At 29.0% G+C, this 26,759-nt stretch overlaps 1 protein-coding gene across 1 annotated transcript in view; it reads right to left on the bottom strand.

The window, feature by feature from the left end:
• Window positions 1-16,104, bottom strand: part of LOC107437975 (D(1) dopamine receptor) — a 113,393-nt gene extending 97,289 nt beyond the window's left edge. The window contains exon 1 of the mRNA XM_071184466.2: window positions 15,862-16,104. Coding sequence (XP_071040567.2) covers window positions 15,862-16,003 — 142 coding nt within the window. The 5' untranslated portion in view covers window positions 16,004-16,104. The remainder of the gene's footprint in view (window positions 1-15,861) is intronic.
• Window positions 16,105-26,759: the final 10,655 nt, after the last annotated feature.

Below are 26,759 nucleotides of genomic sequence, written 5' to 3' on the forward strand. Positions count from 1 at the left end.
ATAATGCATTATGGGTTTCTTTTGCTGAGATATTTTTCAAATATGATTCTGAAACGAACATTAATACTTAATACTGCTTCGTGAATTTAAGAATGATTTATTTTGCATTTCATACGATGGACTTTTCTTTAAAAAGTTTGACACAGAAACTAAGTTTTACTATATATTAACCACTATGTACCATTTGAAGCAGTTAAATTTTGAAATTAATTGTGAATTATTCTCAATGTAGTATTTCAAACACTTTGATATCAAAACTAACATTGATTACAATTCCTCTATTTACAATTCTCTATATACTCTATGTACAATTTCAAACAGCTTGATACCGAAACTAATATTAATTATAAATTATTCTCTATGTACTTCTTTAAACTGTTCGATACCAAAACTAACTTTGAATATAAATTATCTTTTATGTACAATTTTAAACAGTTTACAACCGAAACTAACTTTAATTATAAATTATATTTTATGTACTATATTAAAAAGTTGGAGACCGAAACTAAAATTAATTATTAATTATCATTCATGTAATAAGTGTAATATGCACTATAATTTTTTTCTTATGTAAATCCTACCTTATGTATAATAAATTATACTATTTTTCGTTCTTTAAAACTAATTATTACAAGTTTATATTACTAGATTGAAAACCTTAAAACACTTTGTTTTGCACAAAAAGTGTACTAAATGTATTATTTTGTTCAAAAATAAGTAAAAAGAATTTCTGATTTATAAAATATTTTTCTGAAAATACAATAAGCAGAGCAATTATTTTTAGTTTATCGACATAAACTGAATTTTTTATAATACAGATAATAAAGGTAATATAATATAGAATTTAGCATTACAGAACAGCTGCTTTAATGTTAAAGATTGGAATATGTTACATTAATCTTTAAAATGTTACACAAATTACTGCTGTCAAATATTTTTTTAAACAAAAAAATGACATCTTTAAGATTAGTTTTCTTATAAAACAATCTAATGCGATTCTTATTATCATGCAATTTATATGATTTTATAAATGATGTAACTTCATAATTGTTTTTATTGTCTATTTTAAATGAATTTGACTGATTATAATAAGGGTAATCACTGCTTGTGTATCAAATCACTTTATAGAAATCTACAGTATGTTGCAAAAATTTTAACGCATACTTTATAAAAAAACGAGAATATACAGTTTACAGAAATGCTTTAAACTGAGAAAATTGTATTTACTAAATGAGAAATAAAAGTAAGACATAATGACGGATTATACCATGCGAAAAAAGTATGGAAATTAAAGTTAATTAATTTTCATACTTTTCTGGTAGTCTTGCGCATAAAATTAATAAAAGTCAGAAAGGTATATTATTTTACTATAGCGATATCCAAATCGCAGGCTGAACTAGATCAGTGGCCCACTATCATTTCATCAATTTCTGATTGACCTATTCCTATTAGACGATTCGTATTCCTATCCCTACAGAAACGTATTCCTATTGGCTGCATCTGTTACTGAGTGATTGATAGATTTCTAGTGGACAGGTAAGTGAAATGACGCCAACTTAGATCTGTATAAAAGAATTTTGTACCCCAAATTTATAGGTAACATTTAGTTTCCTCATTTTACTCTGCTAATATTACGTTCATTGTACCAATATATATATATATATATATATATATATATATATATATATATATATATATATATATATATATATATATATATATATATATATATATATATATATATATATATATATATATATATATATATATATATATATATATATATATATATATATATATATATATATATATATATATATATATAAGTTCATAACGAAGAATAAAACAAAGAAAAATAAAAGACATATGAAAAAGGGGGGGGGGAAATAATAAGTAAAAAATAACAAACAACAGTTTATTAAAAATAATAATAAATAAAAAAAATTAAAAAAATTTAAAAAAAAAAAAAAAATCATGAAATGTTAATTAAAAAACCGGAAAAAAAGGATATAATCTTTTCTTCAGCCCACACGATTATATCCGCAAAACAGAGTGCTTTCTGATATTGTATCAATAAAGCCAAAGCTAAATAAATTAATACAATAGTGTGAGGAGCACTCAAAAAACTTTTTTAAAAAATGACAACAAATGAAATAGATCACAAAAAGTACAAATAAGTAAAAAAAACATGTAAAAACAGATAATAAAATAAAATAAAAAGAAAAAACATTAAAAAGGGGAGACTATAAAGCGAGCAGCAAAATCAGTTCAACTTACATGGACGGATATTTTTCAAGAATGATTTAAAAATGTTTTCGCAGAAAGATTGCCAGATTACAAAATATGAAAACAAAAGATGAAAACAAAAGCGCAAATCGAGTGTAACAAGAGGGTTCAGGTAAATCCATTGCCAAAATTATTTCTTTGTTAATTTGTATAATTTTTCCATGTGCAAATCCATTTCGGGCAAATCCGTGGTTAGAATTATTTACTAAAAATTCCTTTACTAAATTATTTTCTTTGTTAATCTATACAGTTTTTCCATGTGCAAATCCATTACGGGCAAATCCGTGGATAAAATTGTTTGCTAAAAATTTCTTTATTAATTTATACAATTTTCCATGTGCAAATCCATTTCGGGCAAATCCGTGGCTAAAATTATCTACTTAGGGTTTTTCTTTGTTAATTTTTCCATGTGCAAATCCATTTCGGGCAAATCCGTGTCAAAATTATCTATTGAAAGAATTTTTTCTTTGATAATTTAAATAATTTTTCTATGTACTAATCCATTTCGTGTAAATCCGCGGCTAAAATTATCTGCAAAACAGGCAATTTATGTTTCTCTTTTCTATTTTATACTTTTTCTTAAATAAACATCTATCTTCTAAAACTATTTACGATCAATTTTTAAAATTATCCAGTATAATATTACCTTGCGCACATCCATTTCGGGCCCATCCTTGGTAACTAACAAATCAAAACTCAGAATAACAAATCACTTCAACAGTGCAGTAAGAACGACACTTTAAAACCCTCTTGTTACACTCGATTTGCGCTTTTGTTTTCATCTTTTGTTTTCATATTTTGTAATCTGGCAATCTTTCTGCGAAAACATTTTTAAATCATTCTTGAAAAATATCCGTCCATGTAAGTTGAACTGATTTTGCTGCTCGCTTTATAGTCTCCCCTTTTTAATGTTTTTTCTTTTTATTTTATTTTATTATCTGTTTTTACATGTTTTTTTTTACTTATTTGTACTTTTTGTGATCTATTTCATTTGTTGTTATTTTTTAAAAAAGTTTTTTGAGTGCTCCTCACACTATTGTATTAATTTATTTAGCTTTGGCTTTATTGATACAATATCAGAAAGCACTCTGTTTTGCGGATATAATCGTGTGGGCTGAAGAAAAGATTATATCCTTTTTTTCCGGTTTTTTAATTAACATTTCATGATTTTTTTTTTTTTTTTTTTTAAATTTTTTTAATTTTTTTTATTTATTATTATTTTTAATAAACTGTTGTTTGTTATTTTTTACTTATTATTTCCCCCCCCCCTTTTTCATATGTCTTTTATTTTTCTTTGTTTTATTCTTCGTTATGAACTTATCTAATGAGTTCTGTTTACTTGCAGCTTAAGCGCAATAAATGAAACTTATTGTTTTTCTTAACTTTCTTCGTGTTTTCTTGTATTTTATTATATATATATATATATATATATATATATATATATATATATATATAATAAAATGTTAGTAAATGTATATAATAATATTCTACCAAAATGACACTATGCTTCTAAATACGCATTTAAATGCAAGGTTTTTATGGTTCGCAGATTCTGCTTTGAATTAGCCAAAACTTATTAATGTAATTGATAAAAAGATACAATCATTTTCTATGCAATGAATAATGCTAATTAAGCTTGGAGATTATTCACACAGTAAAAATATACACACAAAAACGGAAAAGGTTGTGAATAATTATTACAAAAGCTTTTTATCGTAAATAAAGCCGGAGAAACTCTAGTTAATTACATTCTGCGATGCATAGCTAAAGCGAAATGCATCAAATGCATTAATGTGATATTAATGTGACATTATTAAAGTATATTTATCAAAAGTCACTTCAATTGCTACATGATCTTAATGTAATTGGGAACTACTATGATTTATGCAAATAATTTCCAAGTCATTTTCTTACGTAAAGGTAGATTTTTTATTTTGAAATCACAAATGTGTTTTCGAAATTAAAATGTAAAATAAAATAAAACGATAAGAGAATGAAAAAATATTTTCTTATTCTCAATCTTTCTCTTGAATTAGCTGTGCAGCTCAAATCAATGTTTTTTCTTCAAATTTTAAAACTTGGCATGGCATGAAATGTTTTGGGAATGGTTGTTTTTAAACTATTCGAAGAGGATGTTTTGTTTTATTCTAATCTATATTATTTTTTGTTAGAGTTATTAAATGTTCATTTTCGGATCACTAAAATGGAATGTCAATTTAAAGTTGAGCATTTTCAACATTTCTTTTTTACTTTTAATAAAGGTTCTAAGAACTTAAAAGCTGTTCGTTACATTTGTGCTGTGTATGAGGAGGATGCCATACAGGAAAGAACCTCCCGTAATCGTTATGCAGAGTTTAAAAATGGAAATTTTGTTCTCAAAGATGTATCTCGTTTTGGCCAACCAATTGAGTTCGATAAAGAAAGAGGTATAACAAAAAATATCTACTTCAACGCTGGAAGATGTTGTAGGCAATTAAAGAGAATTAATTATTGCTTTATAAGTTTTTTTTATGAAGAAGATGTGGAACTTGTTACCAACCCAATATTTTTCAAAACTATGGAAGTTTAAATTAAAAATAGCAAATATACAAGAAAAAAATTCTGTTAAGTTTACCGAAGTGTATGATAAATGATAATTATATTTCTAATAAAGAAAAAACCAAAATATGCGGTATTTAAACCATTCAACTGATAATTGATTTGATTCATTTGATACGATAATAGTTTATCTGAAATTCTGGCTTGAAAAATACCACATCACATTCAATAAAAAATGCAAAGCTGAAACGTAAATTTAATCGAATAAATGGTTTTTCTGCTATGCTCAAAGGTATCATGATAAAATTACCTAAATTTACCACATGCACCAAATTTTGTCACATGTTACTTAAACCACATTATATTGTTAATTTTATCAAAATCATTACCAAAGCACTTCCGTAAAAATTACAGCGATGTTTGGTGTTTCCAAAGAGGCAGAAATACGTTAAATTTTACCATATTCGGATAGTTTTGACCATAAAAATTTTTTTAGTGCATAGATATTTTTTTATAACTATTAGCTGTTAAAAATCTTTTAAAAAATGTTTCGAACCACAATGTCAATATTTATGCAGCTTTAATATATGTGGCGAAGTTGTATCACATTATTGTATTTTTTAAACATGATAACACGATACTATGGTTTAACTTTAATTCAAACATGGTTCAATTTACTGCTCATTAAGGTTGTAATATATTTGCGCCATCTGGTGCATAAAGTTACAATTATGGTTCAAATCTGGACCAATTTTCGTAGAGTTGTGATTTTTTTTCTGATTTAAATTCTAGAAATTGCAAAGAGTTCATTTCGTTTAATTGTATTATATAACTGTGAACAATACTTTAATTGAAATATTGAATGAAGTTTCTACTTTCTCAATTTTTAAATACAATACTTTTTTTTTTGTTTTTGTAATGTAATATCAACATTAATTTGCTTTTTTTTAGTTGCATTTGCATTTAAAAGATAGTTTTCTCAGTTGTGTCAGAAATCCTACAGCTGATAGCTGTACTAATTGAACTAGAATTATTCAATACGACTGAATACAATAACTCACATGTCGATTGCATTTCTACAGCAATTAATATTAAACAGAAGTGATTAAATTCTTCAAATTGTAAGAAGGTAAATTGAACTAATACTGCATTAACATTATTATGCCGGAAAAGACTTCGAACTTAGACTTATTTGCTGTTCTATACAACAAATAACAAATAGATAATAAATAACAAATATATAATAAACAATCTACTTCAATATTTAATGCTGTATATAATAAATAATGACAAAATCAATGTAGTATTAAATAATGATTATGGTAATGAGAATTCATTGGAATTTTCAAACTTATCAGAAGGTTGAAGTAATTCTTAAAATAATCTTTTTAAAGAGAAGTAGATTGTATGTAGAATTTATAAGCAGAATAACTGGATGTGACTATACTGTGCCAAACTCATAGTCGTAAGTTAAGAGAGATAAAAAATTAAATAATGATCTGAACAATATTTGAAGTTAAGTAAGAAAGAAAGAAAATTTCATACATTGCACCAATATCATTTTCTAATGTCAATCATATTTGAGTTAGAAGCAGTTATACTGCGCCAAACAAATAATAAAAAAGCACCAAACGTAAGAATAAAGCATCGAACTATATCTTACAAAAAAGATAATGAAAACAAACTACAAAATTGTTCTCACATTGTACTCAAATCTTCTCTCTGTGTCAAGCAGAATTAGGTTGAATATAGACATTAAATGCATAAAATATGGATGAAACTATAGTGCGCCAAACTTATGGGAAAAGCAAACTCAAAGAAAAAAAATAATAAACAACGTTTTAAACTATGTCTAATGCTAAGACTCATAGAAAAAGGTAAAAAAGAAGAAAATTTTATGTAAGATGGTATTTTTACGCTTGTTACTTGTAAGATTCAAACACAAAATGCATACTTGTACTCTGATACTTTTGAAACGAAAACTAATTATTGTGCTTTTGTTACTAGTTCTTAGTTTACTTTTTTGAGAAACCATTTATAGAAATCGTTTTTTTTTCTTTAGTCCAAACTTTTTCAATAAAATGGTACCTGGAATTCACCAAACTTTTCCACTAATTGTTCAATTATCTAAGTGCTTTTTAAAAGCGTTCTGTTTCATGTTTTGGTTCTTAAACTGTGGATCATAATGTAGTATCTCGTATTCTATTGCGTAATTTTATTCACGTGTCTTACGTTTGCGTTCCGTTAATTTTGTTTAAAAGTGGAAAGCGAAAAATAAGTTAACTAAACCTATTTCAACTGCATATCTCTTTTTGCCTATTATATGCTAATTACATGTGAAGAATCGTATTTAAATGTATTAAAGTTTCTTTGTTAATTCATGTTTATTTGATTAAAAACTATGATTTTAGAAGTTCAAGCAAGCCAAATCCGAAACTGCGAATTTTATGAATTTAATTAATAAATTGCTAAGAATTTTGCTTCTGTATTCTATGAATTTGTTCTCATTTTGATAAATGACGCCATAAATTGTTTACATAATAAAAGTTTGAAACGCTTTTCAGAATATATCTGCAATGTTTTACAAAAAAGTGTAGAAAGATATGAGTGCTTAAGTTATTCTGAACTGATTTTTCAAGCAAGATTTGCTTTAAGTAAATTCCAAAAATAAATGTGGTTATCTTAGTATAATTAAATTGAAAACGGAAGTAAAAAGGGGAATTTTGTGGTAAGTAAATAAAAAATGTATCTGTACATATTTATACACTCATATTACTCAGAAGTAGTCAGAAATTTATTATTCAATGTAAAAATACTTTGAAGCAATTTTGAAATTCAAAAATTTGTTTATGCAAAATCTATTAAAAAAGTGAGAAATTCATCTTGTTTTCACACGCTATATCACTCTTAAACTTTGGATTTATAACAAATTTCAGAGAAAGATGTTTCCATTAGATAGATTAAATTAAAAAAGAGTAAAAACATTCCACTGAATTATGTTTTATACCTGATTTGTTGTTCTTTTTTAGAAACATACATTTGACAGTGTTACGCTATGACGCACGTTACTAAAAAAAGATCATTGAAAAAAAATGTTTCCAGAATTTACTTAAAAGCATTTTTGAGTAGTAAATGGCAAAAAAGTACCACATGACAGATTTGCTATAACTCTAAATCGTTACATTTTATTTCCCTACTTCTCAAAATAGCTGTTGTTATTCAGAACATTTTGAAAAATCGTAAAAAAAGGTACTGTATTTAAAGGTCTATCGTGACTATGAAACATAAGACTTGATTCAGGAACCATAAATCAAAGAGCAGCCGAAAAATATACGCCTTTCATACCTCGTTGTTTTCAATTTTTTCCCCCGGTAACAGAGAAAGTGTCACAGATCCAGTTAAATATGCTAAAATAAACTTCTAGCTATTCTGAGTATGCGAAGAAAAAGAGTACTTTAAATGTTGAAATATATGTGGATAAAATGTATGTTTTCTTTGCTTTGCTTCTTTTATAAATAGTTCAACATTTGAAACATTTATTTGCGTGCAGAACTTTAGAAGTTTTAAAACAGAAGACGCAGTAAAAAATATCTGTTAAATTTACCGAAAAATGTGTTAGCACGTGTGTCAGAATAAAACTGTTTATTTCACAGAAAATACTGTGATAGACGCCTGTTTCTTAAGCAGAAAGGAATTTTGTTTTAACAAACAAATACTGTTATTTTAACAAAGTCTGCAACTTTAACAAAAAAAACTCTATAAAATAACTATGTCAGCATTAAGGTGGGTGTAAGCCGAGAGCAGCATTCGTATAACTGGACGGCGCTGAGAATCGAACCTGGGTCAAATAATTGAGAGGGGAGTGCTCTGTACCCTGAGCTATTGCAGCGCTAATGCCTTAGTATGAAAATAAAAACGTCTTACTTATTTAGATATTTAAGTGAAAAAATGCTTAACTTAACCCGTAAGAAAATGTTTGGCGAATAAACTTACCAAAAAACAGAAAGAAATATAATAATCTGGTAGAGTCTGAATATGACAGATATAAATAAGTCGAATTTGCAGTTCTTTAAATGATATTCAAGACCGTAAAATAATTGCTGACAAGTAAGAATAAGTATAGTAAATAAAAGGTAAAATGATTTAAAAATAATAGAGTTAACAGATGGTAAGCAAAACTGTATAGCAAAATTAGAATTTGTATTAACGGTTTCAACCCGTTTATGATTAGCACGAATAACAGAAAAAAAAGCATTTTGTCAACAAAACAGTTTTAAGCCGTAATATATAAAGGGGAATCTGTAAAAAGACAGTGAACGTACAGTGTAGAGTAGGGTTTCTTAACCTGTGGTTCATGGACCCTTTAGGGGTCCATGGGTCAAATTTTGGGGATCCGCCGACTACTCCTAATTTTTAAAATATTTGGAAGCCCTCCCATTGCTTGTAAAATGAGCGGTGGCAGCTATAATTCCGTTTGCTACAGTGTATCTTTGCGAAACCGGATTTTCTACACTTGTTACAATGAAAACAAAGCATCGAAATCGATTGAATCTTGCGCGTTGCTTTGTTGAAAACCATTCCTCAATTCAATTTATGAATTTAGGAAAAGCAGCAACAACCTTCACATTAAAAATATTTATTTTAAAAATTTTGTGTACTATTAAAATAATAAAATTGTATGTTTTCTAATTATTGATGTTTTTTGCAATTATTTTTCTCACTGGGGGTGGTCCGTGACTTCTTAAAATTTTTAAAAGGGGTCTATTCTACCGAAAAGGTTAAGAAACACTGGTGTAGAGCGACAGAGGTGTCACGAGAAGATTCCTACTTTTCTGAATGATTATTTAAAAGCACCTAATCTTAATCTATATTTTTGCATGAATTCAGCATTTAACTTCAATTTTTCGGCACTCCTAATAGGATACCAGCAAGTTACGTAGTTCGAGGGTCTCGACTATGATTAGTTATTGAAAAGTGGCATTTGCTTACGTTAGCAACTGTTCTTTCCATTCCATTTCGAGTAAACCAAGCCCGTCAAGTATCAATTCTCTTAAGTGACATATTCTAATTTCTTTCACAAAGATGTCAATTCCTTCGCTGAATATTTCTAGCGTAGCACAAAGTCAGGAACGGAGCCATGTAGTACATAAACTAATTACGCATCGAAGCTGCCAGGTACACAAAATATGTTACGGTTACCATAAAATACGTAAACAAATAATAAATCTAAGTTTAGTAGAAAACGTAGAAGAAAAATAATTTCATTTTAACAAATTCGATGGGTTATACGGTGTTGTATTTAATTAATTTCAAATTAATTAACATTATAATTTATCAGGAGAGACTTTGCGACTTTAACACGCAATCTTGTTTATAAATGATCAGCTGGAGCTGAGGTCATAGGTCACGTATCTGGGTATCAATGATCTTCTCCCTCTTCTTTAAGTACAAGTACTCAATTGTACGAATAACATTTTTATAATTGATGAGAGAATACTCGCCTTTAGAAAAGGCGAGTTCTGTTCTTGTTAAATCGTAGTCAATTTTCTAGAGTTCAGCGCAACATAGATAATCGGCAAAACTTTCTTAATGTCACACAAATTTTTACGAATAGTAAAATTTTTTGAAAGATAGCAGTGATTTTCTTAACCAGGTGCATCTGAAGATTGGAGATATGACAAACTATGTAATTTCAACTTTTAAGCTCCACTAAACAGAGAAAAAAAATCTGGTAAAATTACAGTACGGTTCTGTAATGGAAAAACGGTTAAAAAATACACACGGAATATAGTAAATAAAAAGACAGAAAATTGAAAAAATAGTGCGAAATTTAAACATAGAATCTTCTTACATAAGTACAGAAAGAAAAAATTCTGGAAAATTACTGTAATATATAGTAATGGCATTTCTGGTAAAGTAAATTATAATTTAGGTTAATAAATTCAAGATATACGAGATTTAAACCGTTTATTTGGTAATTTAGCAGTTAATACGCTGCAAAATTTTGGTATATGGTTGAGCCCATCCTCGATGTTGAGGTAAACTACAAATACATTTTCAAGTAGAGAATTATATTAGTTTAGAGAACTGTAGAGCACGTTTTTTAAACGAAATGTTTTTAAAATGAAAGCATAAATTCATTCTAATGTGTATTAAAATATGTGTTGTCAATACGAAAACAAACAAAAAGCGAATATAAAACTATAGCAGTGAAAATGTAAATAAAAAAATATTTTTTTTTGCACTGAAAAATTTTTTTAGTTTTGATCAACACTAAAAATGGTTGCAATCATTCACCAAAACTTTTTACAGTATGTGGTAAGGTTTTATTGGGAATTCTGTAACGGTTTAGCGGAAATTCTAGAACTGCTTATTTAAAAGTTTCAAAATTATAGTTCTTATTACCATACATTTAGTAAAAAAACAAAAATCTGAAAAGTAAATTTAACGGAATAAATTATTTTTATGCCATGCTCAAAGTTATCATAATAAAATTACGAAATTTTACCACATTTACCAAGCTTAAAAGCATAATATAGAACAATGCTAATTCTACCCAAGATCATTACCAAATCACTTGTATAATAATTACCAAGTTTTTGGTGCTCCAATAGATCTAGAAACACGCTAAATTTTCTCCATATTCTTGTAGTTCTGATCTTACTTTATTTCTCAGGGTACAATGAACTCTTACTATTTGACCATCTAAAGATCTTCATTGTGAGTAGTTGCTTCCAAATGAAATTTTTGCGAAAATATTGATTTCCTAAAAGGAACGTTGTTTTGGCCATTTTTCTGTTCAGTGTACTAAAATATATTGAAGCGTTTTCAAGAGTAGCGATAGATAAAATGCTCAATAACAGTTACAGCTGTTAACAGCTGAATAATGAGCTGAAATGTTTAACAATAAATATTATATAGAAGGGTCAGGCAGATCGTTTGGTATAACAATCGTGTTGGTATACAGAAGGTCTCGAGCTTAATGAAAATTTATAAATGGCTATTCTATATCAGAAAAAAAAATTACAAATTAATAATCTCATTTTTTATGAGGATTATATCAATTTTTTTCTTAAAAATTCAGTAATCAAATACATTTTTTTATGCAAAATGTTATAATCTTATGAAAGTTTCATCAGAAAAAAACCTTCTAATTGATTGAAATATTTACACTGTTATCTATGTATTTAATTTGAAATAAATATCAACTTACTCCCTTATACGTTGTAAATTGGAAGTCTTTCTTTAAAAAACTATTATTGGCAACATTTTTCATCATTTGTTTCTAATTTAGAAGTTTAAATATCCGCTGCATGAGTCATATTTGATGTAGGTAGTATAGAAAAATCAAAAAGCAACTAACTTGTCTCAGTAAAAAAACTAAAACTTGTCCTCTCTCGCCTATGCTTAGAGAAATGAACAGTTTAAATCTCAAATCAGGGTTCCTCTCTGATTCAAAAATTAAAAACACGGAGGAATTTAAAAAAAACACAATATAAGTTCAATCTGTCTCAAGTGATGCAATTTGTAATGCAGTTATGGTAAATTTATCAAATTAATTAATATTCACCCTCAACAAATTAGCATAATAATTGCCTAACAGTTGAATCAATTGAAGTGAAATGTATTTATTTTGTTTTTGTTTCATTCCTTTACGATTTAAAATTTTTCTAAATTAGCAAACTAATTAATAATTATGAGATATTTAAAAATTGTTTAGAAAATTGCATAAATTTAGACAAATCTTACTATTAAAACAACTTTCCTTAAAGAAGCAGTCATATTATTTACGAAATGTATACTTTGTGGAATGAAATAAGTAGAAAACTACTTTTACATTTTAAAAGTCAAACTATCTAAAACAAAATAATCATTTGGAAACTATATCATTTAATTTTTATAAACACTATTGTAAATTGCATATTTTATCAATTTCTAAACATTAACTATTTTTGTTTCACATACAATAATTTTTAAATAATTATTTTTATATTTTTTTAAAATAAGTAATTTCTTCTTAAAAAAAGAAATTTTTTTTTTTCATTTTACCATTCTCTAATGGTTTTAAAAGTTCGATAATCATGACTTTACTGAAATTACAGAATAGGAAAGTTACGATAATTACTAATAACTTATTAATGTAAAGCAGAATTTTTACTGATTTTTAAAATATATTAAATAAAATCATTTCAAAATTGTATTTTTCCTTAAATAATTCAATATTTAAGAATAATAATAAAAAGTTGAGTTTATTTTTTCAAAAAAAAATTAAGAATGAATGTAATATTTAAATTACAAAAATTAGTAACGAAAATATTGAAAAGCTATATAAAGTTAGCTTTTAAGCTTAAGGTAATTTTAAAAATTATAATAAACAGTAAAGGCGTAAAATCTTGCATAAAAACTAGTTAAAAACAGGTAGAGGTTTCAGTGCTATGAACAATGATCATTATTAAATATTATCACTGATACATAAAATCAGTGTTTGGAAACTTAAAGTCTTTTTTGTGTTTTAATAATCACGAAGAATCTTGATAACAGCAATTTGTTTTCCCCCTTCTCACCCCCCACCAATTTCTTGTGGTGTTTTCACTCTTTTTTACACGTATTTCCGGGAAATACCTAACATAGATAGTTACTCTATAAATCTATGATAAACGAAGAATAACCGATAAAAAATAGAAGCAGGTACACATGTTTTTTTATCTAAAATGATTAATATATCTCTCAAACCAGATAATAATCTGTAGAAATGCATTTTAAAGGTGCATCAAAACGTACAACAGCTTTGAATTCTAAAAATAAACTGTTTTTGTAGATTTTAACTCCACAGTTGCTCTGATTGTCCTTAATTGGTCAGATTTACGATAATTTTAATTTTCCCTTAAGTTTTACTTTGCACTTAATATACTGATTCATTTTTGAAAGCAATTTTTAAAAAAATATATGAAACCCATGTAAATCCAAGGACTGCTGTTAGTAGGTACTTTTTTCTCAGATACGTTAACTTTAAAAAATAAGATTCTCAAAGTTACGATTTTTTTAAAAAATTGTTTTACTTTTTTAGTTAAGAAATGTTATTTAAAAAATTCATAAAACATAAAATTTTGTTTAGGAGCTTGTTAAATACAGAGTTGAAAACCAAAAGTGAATTTATTGCGTTGATCACGAACTTTATGAAACGTTTGATATAGAAAAAAAAAAAGAAATACTGCTTTTTATTAAGTTCTTTGAAAAAAAAAGAGACAAATAAAATAAAAAATAAAAAAAACAAATTCCTTGACGAAATATTTCGCTGCATGCTTCAAAATTATATCAAATAAAAATTTTAATGCCCTCTTATTTTAAGGACCCGTTATTTCTTCTTACTTTATTAGAATAAATAGTAAATCACATCAGATAGCAATCGAAGAATTAAAATTCTTATCTGCTTTAGTTTCAACCATAACGATTACTTTTAAATTACTAAAATTATTAAACTATATAACTTGTTAAAATCTTAAATAAACTTATTTGTTAAAGAAAGGATTTTAAATATGCATAAATTTACAGAATTGAATGCAAATGAGCTAAAATTTAGAAATTTAATGAGTTCTTCGGAAGCTAAAATCGTTTGCAAAGAGAAAACTCTGAAGAATAGGATATTTGTTCTGAAAAATTTAAAGCAGATTTTCTGTTATTCACATTTCGCATTTTGCAACCCACATTTTTATAGTTATGTGTTTAAGCATCTTTATAAATTTTAAACATGAAGGGAGTTATTACATTATGTGTGAGATTTATTACAATAATTCTTTTTTTACTCACATCAAATATTTTTGTAATCGATCATGTCAATTTTAATCTTCGAGCTTTTTTTTAAAAAATAATGCCCTTATAAATGCTATAGCGAGCAAGCATATGAGTATTTTTATAAATAAATTTAAAATACATACAAAAACTAAAAGAATGCTGTTTAAAATGTAATTGCAATAGAAATCGACAGATATTTCCATGAAATCACTCCAAACAAAATTTTTTGAGGAAAAACTTTACGAAAAGTTAATTTTTAAAAATATAATTTTACTGCAATTAATGATTGTAACAATCTTATAAAATTTAAAATAAAGTACAAACTCGAATAAATTTTAGAGTTTTTTGAATAAATTTGCTTTAATAAAAAAAATTTATTAATTTATTTGCACAAATTAGTACGAAGAAAAAGTTTTACGAAAATATTATAAAACGAAGGCAAATTGCATAAAAAGGGTTGCACATTTTAAAATTTATTTTCTTTTTTTTATGAAAATAAATAAATGAAGAAATAATCTGTAGCCAATATTCACAAAACTTAGCGGTGAAGTTTTTCAAAAAATAATTTATGCATTACTTGATTTTAACGGAACTAATAAATGACATATATTTGTTCACTTTTTAAATAGATTCTAAAAGAGTGTGATTCTGAAAGAGTGCGGCAATATAACAACAATAAAAATCGACAAACATCTAAATGAAATCACTGAGCGTAATTGTTTTTCCTGAAAAGCTTTACGAAAAGTTTTTTAAGAATATAATTGCATGCAACTAATAAAAGTAATATTTTCTTAATATTTTAAATAAAGTTTTAACTCGAATAATTTTTAGAGTTTTCAAAAAAATTTACTTTAGAAATTATTAATCATTTAATATTAATTATTTATTTTTTATTTGAAAATATTAATAAGTGAAACTAAGTTGCGTCAAAAAGGTTGCATACTTGTAACTTATTTTTTTAAAAAATAAAGAAATTTAGGAATAATTTTTAATTAATACGCATAAAATTAAGCTTTGAAATATTTCCCAAAAATTATTACATGAATTCATAAATGCCATAGATTTGTTCCCTTTTTAAATATATATTGCCGCTTAGAAAAATTATTTTAAACAAACAAAGTTTTGCAAATAAATTTTTTGTGCTGAAAATTACTATTATTAAGGTATTAAAAATATTGTTTTAAACAAAATAAAGTTTTACAAAAATCAGTGTCGTGCATAAAAAAAAAAAAAAAAAAAATTTACCTTCACTTTCTTCGTCGCGATCTTCATAAAGAGGAGAGGGCTGTGGAACTTCTGTGCCAGGGCTCATCGATGCTGAGCCATTGTTCCGCAGGGCGTAGGCATCCATGCCGCCTGCCATATAAGAGGCGTCAAAAGCCCTCATGGCATAACACTAGTGAGCCGCCACTGTGCACCCCTTTTACTCCAACTCCTCATAAAGAATCCGTAGCGCGCCTCTTTCGCTTTCCTATCTCCGTGAACTGTGCGCCAATTTGACAATCTTGGCGGCCGCCACTGCAATGAATCACAGGTGTGTTGAGCGCCAAGAAATGTGAGCCGCGCGTAAATGATTAATTGACGAGAACACTGTCTTAAAAGAAATAAAGAATATATGGAATTTTTTTTTCTTTTAATCCAGGAAATCATTTGGTGAAATCGAGAAGTCATAGGTTTAATTTTGAAATTCTTGAATTGATAAATGTAGAATTGCGAGCTCTGAATTTTGAAAATTATGAGCACAGTCGTAAATATTAATCATGGCACAGTATTTATAATTAAAGTTTGATTTGTTACAAATTAATTAATAATTAAAATAAGTTCGAATGTAAGGAAAAAAACATGAAATTTGTGATGTTTTTCATTATTATTTGTAAAGAAAAAAACTGATGTATGGTTTAATAAGAGAATATTTTACCTTGATGAAAAGTTAAAATCATTATGATAAATATTAATTAAAAAAATGCTAAGAGCTACTGTTAAAAAATTGTATCAAGTTTTCGATTAATTTCACTTCAAAATTAGTATTTAAAATTAGTTAAGGAATAAAAAAAATCATATTTCAAGGAATCAGAATGAGATATATATTTTGGATTAAAATTATAAACCCTACAAAATTTAAATAAAAAGTAAAACTAATTTTTATTACAATTTAAAGGTGCATTTTTACTTTTTTAATATATACACTTTTTACCATTCATATTTTCTTTTCTTATTAGTTTACTTTTGCTATCATCTTGATATTCTTTACCTTAAACCAGTGTTTCCCAAAGTGTGGTACGCGTACCCCCAGGGGTACGGGAACAGTTTAGCGGAGGTACGCGTTCTTATGCGAAATATCTTGCAGCAAACGAAAATTTCAAAAACTTTTATCTAAAAACAAAGCTAGACATGAAAATTTACGGTTACGTATTTTTCTATTGGCTATTTTTTGCAGAGTTAAAGAGTTAATAATTAGTGGTTTCAACAGCCAGTGGTGATTTTTAACTTTTGTGCAATTTTTTAAAGTAAAAAATACATAATTTTTTTTTATTGGTGGTACACAGCGTTACGAAAAATTTAGAAAGGGTACACAAAAGTCGTAAGTTTGGGAAACACTGCCTTAAACTAATGAGTTTAACAGTTAGGAGTTAATAATTTTTTTTTCTTTAAAAATTGCTTATTTTGAAGGGAAAAAATGAGTTACGACTTTAAAAATAAACTATAGCAACTTTTGCAAATTTAGGCGGGCATTTTTGAGTTGCCTTATTTTTTTTAATCTCGTAATTTTCAAGTTGTAGTCGTATAATTACACTGCGTTTTTTACTTTTAAAAATTATTGACTGAATCTTTTCTTTTTTAAATATCTATATAAGAACAATGCAGGCAGTGCGTTTTTTTCTTCATATTTATAAGACACACTAAACGTTTTAGAAGTAAATATTATTTCTCATAACGACGTCAAATTGTTTTAACATAGTTTACGCTTCACATGTTTATATTTTAGACATATTTTACATGCTTTACATTCCAACAGCTACTGAAATTAGTAAATCTTAATTAATATGTACAGTCTGGGAAATAAAAAATTATGAAAAAATATATTTTACAAATATATACAAATACATAAACTGTATCAAAATACATATTTTCATTTTTTCTTACCATTGTTATACATTATTTTAAAAGTGGTAACAAAATAGAAAGGTAATGTTACTCGCATCCGTGAAACCCTTTATTCACACGTGTCTCCTGGGTGGTGATAAATGACTAACAATTTTGGCTGCAGGAACCGAATTTTGTATCATTTCACATAGTAAACAAACAATCAAATCCTCTAAAAATAACAATAAATTAATAGTGAGCAGTGATGGCTCAGGTGATAGAGAGTTCGTCTTCCAATGAGATGGGCCGGGTTCGAATCCCGGCGATGGCTGGTCGATACGAATTCCGTATATGGGTTGCCCCAACTGCAGTGCTGACGTAATATATCCTCTGTAGTAGACAGATCGTGGGTTAGAGTCTCCTTGCCATCAGGCTAACCGTGAGAAGTTTTCGTGGGTTTCCTCTCCATGTAACGCTAATACGGGTTAGTTCCATCTAAAAGTCCTCCACGAAGGCCAATTTCTCTCCCTACTTGATCCAGGAGTTCCCTTGTCTTCTGGATTGGGTTCAGAATGACAAGGCGTTGAACATGAGCAATCGTAAAAGCAAAAATTGGATCGGCTGTTCAACGACGGTTATAAAAGAAATAAAAATAAGAGTATTTCAATGGATCCCATCACACGCAGGTAACGAAAGCTGACTCTTTAGCAAAGATGGGTACACAAGAAAAACTTTACCTCTCCCTACAAGATTTTAAAGAAGCACATTTTGAATCAAATTAATACAGCACACAAAACAGAGCACGAATTACTATTCAAAGGAAAACGCTGGGAAAAGATCCTATAAAGTTTCATACATCCCGTATGGAATCCGTTCCTAATTTCAGGCTTAAAACTGGGCATGATTGTTTAGCAGAACATCTAAACAGCATTGACATCCTTTTAACAAGTGAATGTCAAATCTGCTGAGCAGGTAAGATGAATGCTGAACATTAACTATCATGCACAGGACTCAATAAAGAATCTCAAAGTAATGGCGATATTCTAAAGTTATATAGGGATGCTAGAAGCATAATATATTCTCTGTAGGACTCTCTTGTCTCCATTTGTCTGACACTCATTATAGTTCTCTTAAATTTTGTTATCTTTAATATTCACTGTTCTCGTTTATTGTTCACGTATTGTTGTTATGTACTCTTATTGTTCATGTATTCATATTACTCATATTCTCGCACTTGTATATGTTACCTGTATTATATGTATTAATTTCCAATAAAGCCATGTGTTTAAAAAATATACTAAATGCTTGAGAAAAAACTTTTACACATTTCTGGGACATTGAGCTATTCTTTCCATAAAAAATATGCACATTCTTACTCAAATTGTGTTAAGCTGAGGTAAATATTTAGATCATTTATTGGAATCTAAATGAATAATTAGTCACTCTCTAAATGTATTGTTACGTATGATTTTATTATGGGGCTCAATTCCTATTTTGGCTAGTTAAAAGTGTTTATCAAATAATTAAGAAAAATCAACAAAAAAAGCATTGATTTTAGGAATGTTAATTAGGTAAATGTTTATAATTATGTGGGCAAAAATATTACTTGAATGAAATTAATTTATGATAACCATTAAAATTATTCTTATCAAAACATTATTTATTGTATATTAACGTTTTAGAGTCTATATTTGGTTGAACTATTATTGTCTATATATCCTAAACTTAGCTCTGAAAATCCATAAATAATAATAAAAAAAATTAAGTTAACGAGTTACATTTGTATTAACAAGTTCGTATCTGCTACTTAAAATAAAACGTGTTTTAATTTTAAAAATTGGCAACACATTTTAAAAATTAACGTCACCAAACCACATTTATTACTACTAAAATAGTTAGAAATATAATAATTTGATAATACTTTTATGAAAAAAATACTGTCAGTATTAAATAAATACAAATTATATATTTTAATAATGATTACCTTTTGATTCAAACATTCCGAAGCCTTATTTATTAAATGAAGATACAACGTTAATTACAAAGATAATGGTTTATAACGTGTCATTTGATTTAAATTCTTTGTTTATGAACATTTGCCGAAGAATGTTGATGGAATTAAATGCTTATATGTGTGCGCAAAATATAGTTTTCATGTTTAGCTCTTTTCATTCTATGGTTTCGCACAATTTCAATATTTTTTCTTTAAATATAATTCTTGACATTTTTCTATCAACTTTTATGTTAGATGTAACTTTAAATGTGACTGTTTACATTGTTGTAGTAGATAATTATTGTAATTTTTTGTATAAATTTAGTTTTAAATGAAATATCTTTAAATCGAATCATGCAATAGAAATTTATGAATACTTATAGTGGTGGACGAAAAAACTGTATCACCAACAGCGAAAATTAGAAATTTTAAATGTTAACATATTCTTTAAACTTTTAAAGTAAGTTTAATTAATATGACACGTTCCTGTTGTTAAAGCTGCTGAAGTATTGCGTTATCCGATTTTTATAAAAAGTCTTGATATACAGTCATTCGTCTCGCTCTTCAAGCATTTAAAGGATGATTCCACATCTTCAACTGGATGCTCGCAAATGACGTCGTGCATTGGTCAGCCAATCAGGTTCGACAAACGCATGAAATTTCTTTCACGTATCCAATTAAATCTGATCTCAAAACTGATTCAAGCTGATAATAAACCCAGGCCTTAAAGCCCTCACTCTGTCCATGCACAGACACGTGAATCGACACAACCAAGTGATTTATGACTTGTTTAAAAATTTATTCTATTTAATAATATACAAATTGAAAATAACAGTCGGCATGTTTTGAGCCCTCAAAAACAGGTGTCCATTTTCAAGACTTGCAGACAAGAAAGAGAAAAAGAAAAAGTGATTTGAATTGTAAAACGTAAATTTTCGAACGAAAAACAGAACGATTAAGATGAGAAGCAAAACTAGAAAAACCACAGAACCCGAGGGAGAAGAAAGATGAAAAGCAGAACAAGGAAAACCCCAGTGGCAGAGAGAAGCAAATCAGCGTAAAATGTATTTCCACGCGCTATGTAGAAGTGGTGAAGAGAAGTGGGTATCGTTAATAGGGGAATCAGCAGTCTTATGAATAAAACAAGATTCCAGGGCATCAAAATGCTCTGGTCACAGTGGTTTTTCTTCTTCTGCTTTTTATTCATGGTTGTTTTTATTCTTCTCACTGATGTTTTTCTAATTTTGTTTCTCAACTTTATTTTCTATTTTTCGTTGGCGACTTCACACTTTATATTACAAATCATTGTTTCTTCGCCTTCATCTATAGCAAGTCTTGAAAGTAATAGCCTGTTTTTTAACGCGTGAAAGATTCCAATATTTCCAATTTATACATTTTTGAAGCGAATGAAGTTCTTAATCAAGTAATATCTCATTACTTTAGTCTAATATGTATAATCATACATGCATAATATATGTATATCTATAATGTATGTATATGAATAATATATGTATATCTATAATGTATGTATATGAATAATATATGCATATCTATAATGTATGTATATGTATAATACATGTATATCTATAATGTATGCATATGCATAATATATGTATATCTATAATGTATGTATATATATAATATATGTATAAGGTAATATGTATAATCATATTATTTATTTAACATGTGATTAGTTTCAAATGTCCAATTGACACAAGAAATGTGTGGCAATGTTTAAGAAGGGATATTCGAAGCTAAAAAAGAATTGTCTGCATTCAATTGACATTCTCGAGAGTGATTACATCATTAGAGATGTTATTGAGACGGGTCGGATCAGATCAAAAGAAAATCACCCCAACAAATACAACTAGAACTGCAACTTACAAATACCCTGCTATTCTGAAACTTTGATTCATCATAACAATACTTGAAATCTTTAAATAAAACATGTCTATTAAAAACGATATTTTAATCATTTTTCCGCATATGACGCAGTTTTTTTAATCTGAAACTTCAGCAACATTATGAATAGTTTGAAAGGATTCAGTGAAAAAAAGAATTTAAACGAGTATAAGTCAGAGTCGAGCTTTGAGAAAAGTCTGAAGTTCGATTCAAACATTTGAACTACAGATTTCAGTTGCTGGGGAGTACACTTCTAACTAACTAAATTCATTTTTTTAAGGTGGTTGTGAGGCTGTTTTTCCACTCATGGATTTCGAAATCATCTGCTGTTAGCTTCAAAAAATGCAGAAATAAAATTACCAAAGAATAACTTTTTTTGCGTAAATACAGGTTACAATACAGGTTTACGAGGGGTCAAGAGTAAAAACCAACACAAGGGAGCTATTTGATCTTATGGTCATTCATTTGATCTTTCTCGTCGAGTTCATTTACAGTCATAAATACAAAATTTGAAAATTCGGTTATTTATGAGCACAGAAAATTAAAGTTTATGATCGATTCTCAACAATAAATAAAATAATAAAAATGTCGCCTATCTTCCCACCAAAAAAATAAACTTTAAAATCATACTAATTTTAAGTAATGAAGTAAATGAAATACTCTTTATGACTCAATCTCATTCCCAAAAACAATTAAACATAACATTATAAGAAAAAAAATGGCCCTAAAAAAGAAGAATGAAAACTCGCATTGCTACATAATCCTTTTATCTTTCAAAACAGACGACTCATTCAGTATTGTTAAGTAACACTCCGCGATGAATCAACTTACATAACACGTTCCTAAAATAACCCTCACTACATAGATTCTTCTTCACGTTTCCAGGCGGAAAAATGAGATACAATTTATTAATAATTTCGTAGGTTTCGGTGAAAACATTTTAATGGAGTATAAGTCGAAGTCGGACCCTCAGGAAAATCTTAAGTCGGAGCATGTGAGCTACCGATTCCTCAGTTTCAATTCAATATTAAGTAAAAGTCGGAATTTTGAAAGAGAAAATTTAAAAAGAAAATCGCTGCATTTTTTATCCATATACCTTTCAAATAAAGCGACTTGTTCGGCATTGTTAAAAAACATTTAGAGATGAATTAACTTACATAACACGTTTCCAAAATAGCACCCATTACGTATATCGTCCTTCCTGCACATTTCCCTGAGTGGATAATTTAGATTTAATTAATTAATAATTTCCTAGTGCTTGGTGGAAAAATTTTAATAGAGTTTAAGTAGAGGCCGGGCTCTCAGGAAAGTCTGAAGTCGGAGTTAAACACATGAGATACCGATTCCACAGTTTTAATTCAATATTAAGTGAAAACTGGAATTTTGAAAGGAAAAAAAGTTAAAAAGAAATCACTATATTCTTAAACCATCTTCAGACCATCAATCAGACAACTTATTCAATATTGTTAAGTAACATTCCACGATGAATTAACTAACATAACATGTTCCTAAAATAGCACTCATCTAGTGGTCTTCCATCACATTTTCATGTGGAAAAAGAAGATGCAATTTGTTAATAATTTTCTACGTTTCGGGGAAAAAATTTTAATAGAATATAAGTCAAAGTCGGGATCTCAGGAAAATATAAAATCGGAGTCAAACATTAGAACCACCAACTTCACAGTTTTAATTCAATATTAGATAAAAATTTAAATTTCAGAAGATAAAAGTTGAAAAGAAAATCGCTATATTTTTAATCTATTCAAAGCAGACGACTCATTCAGTATAGTAGCATTCCGCGATGAATTAACTTACATAACATGTTCCTAAAATACCACTCATTACGCATAGTGTCCTTCCTTCAGATTTCCATGCGGGAAACAAAGATGCAATTTGATTATAAGTTAGTTTCCGTTCCGATCTGAACATCACGCACTGACCAATGCAAGAGGTCGACGTTCTTGACTTTCTCTGATGAAATCGCCAGGAAATTGGCTATCTCCATTCGAAATGGGTAGACCAACCTTCAAGTTATTCGACAGATTGACGTCTCATTATCTTTCAGGCACCCCTCATATACATATTTAAATAAATTATATTAAAGCTTTAGAAAATTTCCAAACAATTTATAAAAGTTACTAAACAAACGCCTTTTCATTTAGACTTTACTGAATAAGCTTTTTAGAACTTTTTTATCAGTTACTAATGCGAAATATACTGTAACTTTCATAAATGACTCCACATATAATTTTGATTAATGGTAAGAAATACATACAGCAATTACATCAAAATTTTATAAAATATTAATTCGTGTATTTTTATAATAATAATCAATATTTTGCATTTTTTTAAAATTTAAATCAGTATATAAGCAGTATATAAGTATGTATTTTTTTTTCAGATCAACATAAGGTCCTGAATAAGATAAGCTCTTTTCGAACATATTTCTGTTCGAAAAATTTTTCGAATTTACATTGAAAGAGCGGAAAAACTTGAGTTTTTATGAAAAGTGTCTGTCTCCCTTCATGCTTAAGATATATAAACTGCTGTTTGTAGAAAATGCAACACCATGAAAGAATCATCAGAATCAAATGAAATTTAATGCAGAAACGACTTGTACTGATACAAATAAATGATGAAATTTTCAAAACAAAAGAAACAAATTAAGCGTCCGAAATCAGTATTTGGTGCAGCCACCACGCGCTGCAATAAGTGCTGCTATACGACGTGGCATGGAGTCAAACAGATGTTGAATATCTGCTTGAGGAAGAGAATTCCATATCGCTTGTATGCGCAACCAAAGTTCGTCTTTGGAAACTGCAGGACGCGGATCACGAGTGAGACGCCGACCAACCATATCCCACACGTGCTCAATAGGCGACATATCCGGCGAATAAGCAGGCCAAGGAAGAAGTTGCATGCGTTGTGCTGAACAGAAGACTCTAACAGTCCGCGCAACATGTGGGCGTGCATTATCCTGCTGAAAGATAGCTCCAGGGATGCCTTGAAGGAAAGGAACGACTTCGGGCTGTAGCACTTCACGGACGTATCTGTTGCTATTGAGATTACCCTCAATTCGTATCAAATTGGATCGTCCATGATACGAAATCGCACCCCAGACCATAACTCCGGGTGTTCGACCACTATGTCGTTCAATAATACACTCAGGAAGGCAGCGTTGACCGGCATAACGTCTAACACGAACACGGCCATCATGGGTCCACAAATTGAAGCGTGATTCATCTGAAAAGACAACTTGGTGCCAATCAGCTCGCCCGTCTCTGTGCTCAAGAGCCCACTGCCGACGCAGCCGTCGATGATCCGCCGTGAGGGGAATCCTGTATAATGGCACCCTTGCACGCAATCCACGGCGCAGCAGACGACGACGAATTGACGAAGCCGACAATTGTACACCTGTAGCAGTAGACCAATGTGCTGCCAGCTGCCTGGAGGAAGCTGTGCGATCATTCACCGCCATGCGGAGCAGGTGTCGATCATCGCGCTCTGACGTCACCTTCTGTCGTCCAGTGCCTGTTTTTCGAGTTGTTCGGTGCTCGTCGGTCCACTGCTTCCAAACTCGCATCACTGTGGAACTGTTCCGCTGCATACGAGCTGCTATTGCGCGATAGGAAAATCCTCCTTCTCGAAGGCCGATTATCCTCCCTCGTTCAAACTCCGTAAGTTGCTTGAATTTCTTATTCTTCCGTCGTGGAGGCATACTCAGGTCTCACTAAACGTTTGCCACTAACAAATAATCATAGACTATTTTCAACGTCCCGCTACAGCACTTTATTTATACGCTTTCAGCATCAATTCAGAGGGCGCTGCGCGCGCCACGCACGCGCGATGGCTCTGAAACTTTATTAATTTGCATAATATCCTATAATTGACATTTGCTGCGAATTTCATTTGATTCTGATGATTCCTTCATGGTGTTGCATTTTCTACAAACAGCAGTTTATAAAAAATATATGAATAATTCCTACATACAATACAATCATGTTTAAATATAGGAATACATTTGAATTATGCATGTTAAAGCGAAGTTCATTTGAAGATTTTTATTTTATTTAGTTATTTCTATTTATTTTTTTCTTTGAAAATCTGTCTTACAGTTTTGTACCTTTTTAGAGAAATCGAAGGTTCCATTCCCTGTTAGCTTCGAACACGAAACCCCGAGGTTGCTTCTCATTCATCATTATTTTTTCGCAAAATTAAATAAAAATAACAATTTCGTTTATGAAACATAGATTTATCATAATTTTTAGTAAGCATATTTTATTAATGTGTTAAGCGCATCTAAACAAAAGGATATCAGTATTTAAAAATAAGCTACTGTACGTAAAAATTAAACTTAGGAACATAGACTTTGTGACACAAAAAGAAGAAATAAATGTGAAGCAATTTTACTCGTCAATACGATATATAACGATAATCTCACATCATATACAGGGTGCCCCGTAAATGTTGCGACAAACTTGAAGTAGGGCACAGCATAAGGGTTAAGAATAACCTAGGAAACCATGACCGAAAATGTCAGCTAGGGGCGCTTTCCTACTATGGACATGTGTTCGTGTGCCTTTGAACTTGCACTTTTATTTTTCTAAAATATTTTGATTTCATGTTAATTTTATGTTAATATTATTTTATTTTATAGCTGTCGTTGAGCAGCTGACCCAATTTTCAGGGTATACGACAGCTAATGTAATATTAAGCCCAATCCAGAAGGCAAGGGAACTCCTGGATCAAGAATCTTTTGTTGGAACTAACCCGAGATTGTGTTACATGGAGAGGAAAGCCGCGAAACCTCCCAGGGTTGGCCTGACGGCAAGGGGACTCTATCCCATGATCCCACTGAGGATATTTTACGTCAGCACTGTGGTCTATGCAAGCCGTTACTATTAGTTACTGTCGAGAGTTCCCTTAAAATAGGCTCAGAACTTCTGTTTTATCGTAATTTATGATTAGACGAGTTGATCCAGTGAATCGTCAAATCATTAAACAGTTAAAACTGTAACGATTTGAAAACAGTTTTTGACAATAATTAAGAGTAAATAAAGAATTAAGATAATTAAGATGAATCCTGAAGTTCAAAAGCACACGATGTGACAGTTCATAATAGGAAAGCTCACTTAGTGGCATACTATAACAATTCTGGTCATGG

This window comes from Parasteatoda tepidariorum, chromosome 3 (assembly GCF_982258835.1).
Source record: "Parasteatoda tepidariorum strain Cologne lab strain chromosome 3, Ptep-v5.0, whole genome shotgun sequence".
In the NCBI taxonomy this organism is placed as follows: domain Eukaryota; kingdom Metazoa; phylum Arthropoda; class Arachnida; order Araneae; family Theridiidae; genus Parasteatoda; species Parasteatoda tepidariorum.